Below are 618 nucleotides of genomic sequence, written 5' to 3' on the forward strand. Positions count from 1 at the left end.
TTGAATGCTTAGTCATGGTACCACAGGGCTCCTTTGAGTCACCATGAATATATCTGCAGAAGTTCTCCAGTATTTACTCATTAAAGTTTGGAGTAGTTAACTATGCGTGAAAGGGTAATTGATTGTGTTCTTAGGCTTATCTATATTTTGTAAACATTCTAAAGTTAATATACATAAATTAAGTAAAGAGAAAAAGGTTTGAAAAGAAATTATTTCATAAAGAAAAACAGGTCATACAAAGTTCAGCAGTAAGTTGACTACTTAATCAAGAAGAAATTGTAAAGTTACCTACTTGGCTTTTGTAAGTAATGGAAACTGATTTTAAAAATATTGTTAAAGAAATCTTTTCCTTTCAGGTTTCTCTACATGAGTAAATAAGAATAAATTTGCAAGTAGAAGAGACCTAGCATCTTTGAGGATGTCTGAAGAGGAAGAAAAAGTGAAATTACGCCGTCTTGAGCCAGCTATCCAGAAGTTCATTAAGATAGTAATCCCAACAGATCTGGAGAGGTTAAGGAAACACCAAATAAATATTGAGAAGGTGAGTTTTCCCCATTCTCTATCAAAAGAAACAATTAACATAGATATATATTTGGTGTACATTATTAAAATTTATAA

General features: G+C 31.1%; 1 protein-coding gene across 1 annotated transcript in view; it reads left to right on the forward strand.

The window, feature by feature from the left end:
- Positions 1-418: 418 nt before the first annotated feature.
- Positions 419-618, forward strand: part of STX17 (syntaxin 17) — a 54,757-nt gene continuing 54,557 nt past the window's right edge. Inside the window, exon 1 of the mRNA XM_006886877.1 lies at positions 419-541. Within this exon, the coding sequence (XP_006886939.1) occupies positions 419-541 (123 nt within the window). The remainder of the gene's footprint in view (positions 542-618) is intronic.

Source organism: Elephantulus edwardii, unplaced genomic scaffold (assembly GCF_000299155.1).
Source record: "Elephantulus edwardii isolate Elephantulus edwardi_28Jun2011 unplaced genomic scaffold, EleEdw1.0 scaffold00052, whole genome shotgun sequence".
Lineage (NCBI taxonomy): Eukaryota > Metazoa > Chordata > Mammalia > Macroscelidea > Macroscelididae > Elephantulus > Elephantulus edwardii.